Below are 2,139 nucleotides of genomic sequence, written 5' to 3'. Positions count from 1 at the left end.
GTATAAATAATTTACGAAATATTACAATTTATTTGTAAATTCGCGAGTTTAAAAGTTTCAAATATTCTATTCGTATTTAATACATCAATGTGATCCAATTCTTCTTGTAGATGACATTCAAATCTTTGATGAATCTCGGAAACTTGAATGATCCTTATCATCCAGGTATTGATAGGTACCATAGCGGTTCTGATGGTTATCATCACGGCGAATATGGAGGATACTATCATGGTTCACGAGGGTGAAATAAAATATTCATAATTTTCTTTTTTTTATTTTATTATTCATTTCTTTTATATATAATAATCAGAGTAAAATTAAATCGAATTTTTATAAACTTTCAGAAGTAACAAAAATAAAAATGACAAAGGAGCTGCACTTAGCGCCTTGACTTTACTTGCTTTTCTGTTCCTATTAAACGTCATGCAGGTAATTTTACGTTGTCTTTTTATTTTCTTTTTTTAAAAGATAAGCAATCATTTTCTATTAGTTATAGTACTTTATATAAATAGAACTTTATATAAATATCAACAAAATTTATTATTCGAATTAATTTTATGATTTCAGCAATCGATGCAAGAAAATAATAATACAGTTCCAACAACGACATCCACGATATTTTTACGCGATATAGATCAACCGATAATGATAGATTCGAAAGAGGAGGAGAAGAGGAGGGATGAAATGAAGAAGGATGGTATAATAACTGTAAAATCCAAGATTCAAAGGCTTAACAGTCAATATATTAAATGAAATCAGATTAGTACACAATGATTTGGTACAGAGTAGTTAAAAGTACTTAGATGAATAAATGAAGAATATTTTTTGGATCGAGATCGAAAATCGAAAACTTCTCTCGTATATGTTTAACGATTCATCCATGAATTATCAGCATGAAATTGTATTAAGATAATATTTATTGAATCATTCTGTAACAATTCCTTAAACAGATGTGCTTCGAAATATCATATATGCAGCATACGCTATTCTTTTAATACATTCCATTCTTTTTTTCTTTTTTTTTGCTGATCTTTGTTCTTCATTTTTTTTCTATACATATATATATATTTATTTATTTATTTATTAACTTATTTATTTATTTATACTTTGTAATGTACTTATATATATATATGTATGTATATATGTACGTATGTATATACATATACTTACATATACATATATATATATAATAGCCGTATAATTTTTTTTAAGAATAAACATACATATATACAGCGAAAAATGTTGATCTCTTTTTTTTTTTACCTTTGAATTTATTCGTTTTACGAACGAATATGAATACGAACATTATTTTCGGTAAGTCGACGCGGAACTCAGTCGAAAGATATATATATATATATATATTTATAAGAATAGACTCTATAGGAATAAATAATTTGCAATTTCTCACACACACACAGAAAATAATAGGCTTAGAGCCGTCCACGACGAAGCTTCTTGCTTTTTCTACGGATTTCTTTCTTTTTCTTTTTTTTTTTAATTCTTTCGCACGCGACTTTTATCCCTATTTTTTTTTCTCCTCAATCTTTTCTCGCGCCCAGAAGAGATAGTATGTATAATAGTTATCGCAGTGGGGGAGTATTTTTAAATTTCGTGCATTAACAATAAAATATCGATCGTGTTTCCTCTTTGTCCTTTTTCTCATTTTTTTCATCATCGTGGGATCACGTTCAATCACGTTGATATATTATAACGACAATTATCGATTTCAATTGTATTTTCAATTATTCGAAAGGGAAACTCGATCGAATGATCGAATTTTTTGATAACCCTCCGAACATATTTTGACGTATTATTTTTTCAATAAGTTCGAAGATAATAGTAATAATAATAAATTGAGATCGGCCTCGAAGCCTTCGAACACAGATTTTTCTTTATCGATATTAAAAGCGATTAAAGGAAAAATGTCGAAATGTCGCGTCACTGGAGTGACGATCGATCTCACGTCGAGAACTGTTCCTCGAAGAGGTTATGTTGGAAGACTCGTGTTCCCTTTGCCGAATACTCTCTGAAATTTCCACGATTAATATCAAAAAATTCGTTTCTCGACTCGTGGACGATTCCTTGCCATAGATTCATTCCTTAATTTCTAATACGCGAGTACGAACCAGGGCAACTTTT

General features: G+C 29.2%; 1 protein-coding gene across 1 annotated transcript in view; it reads left to right on the top strand.

Moving 5' to 3' along the window:
* The window catches only part of LOC102676158, a 1,818-nt gene extending 980 nt beyond the window's left edge, over positions 1 to 838 (top strand). The window contains exons 3-5 of the mRNA XM_006621521.2: positions 111 to 241; positions 345 to 429; positions 568 to 838. Coding sequence (XP_006621584.1) covers positions 111 to 241; positions 345 to 429; positions 568 to 753 — 402 coding nt within the window. The 3' untranslated portion in view covers positions 754 to 838. The remainder of the gene's footprint in view (positions 1 to 110; positions 242 to 344; positions 430 to 567) is intronic.
* Positions 839 to 2,139: the final 1,301 nt, after the last annotated feature.

This window comes from Apis dorsata, unplaced genomic scaffold, assembly GCF_000469605.1.
Source record: "Apis dorsata unplaced genomic scaffold, Apis dorsata 1.3 scaffold_631, whole genome shotgun sequence".
Classification (NCBI taxonomy): domain Eukaryota; kingdom Metazoa; phylum Arthropoda; class Insecta; order Hymenoptera; family Apidae; genus Apis; species Apis dorsata.
The sequence above is the reverse complement of the archived record's forward strand: the minus strand, read 5'-3'. Positions and strand labels throughout refer to the sequence as shown.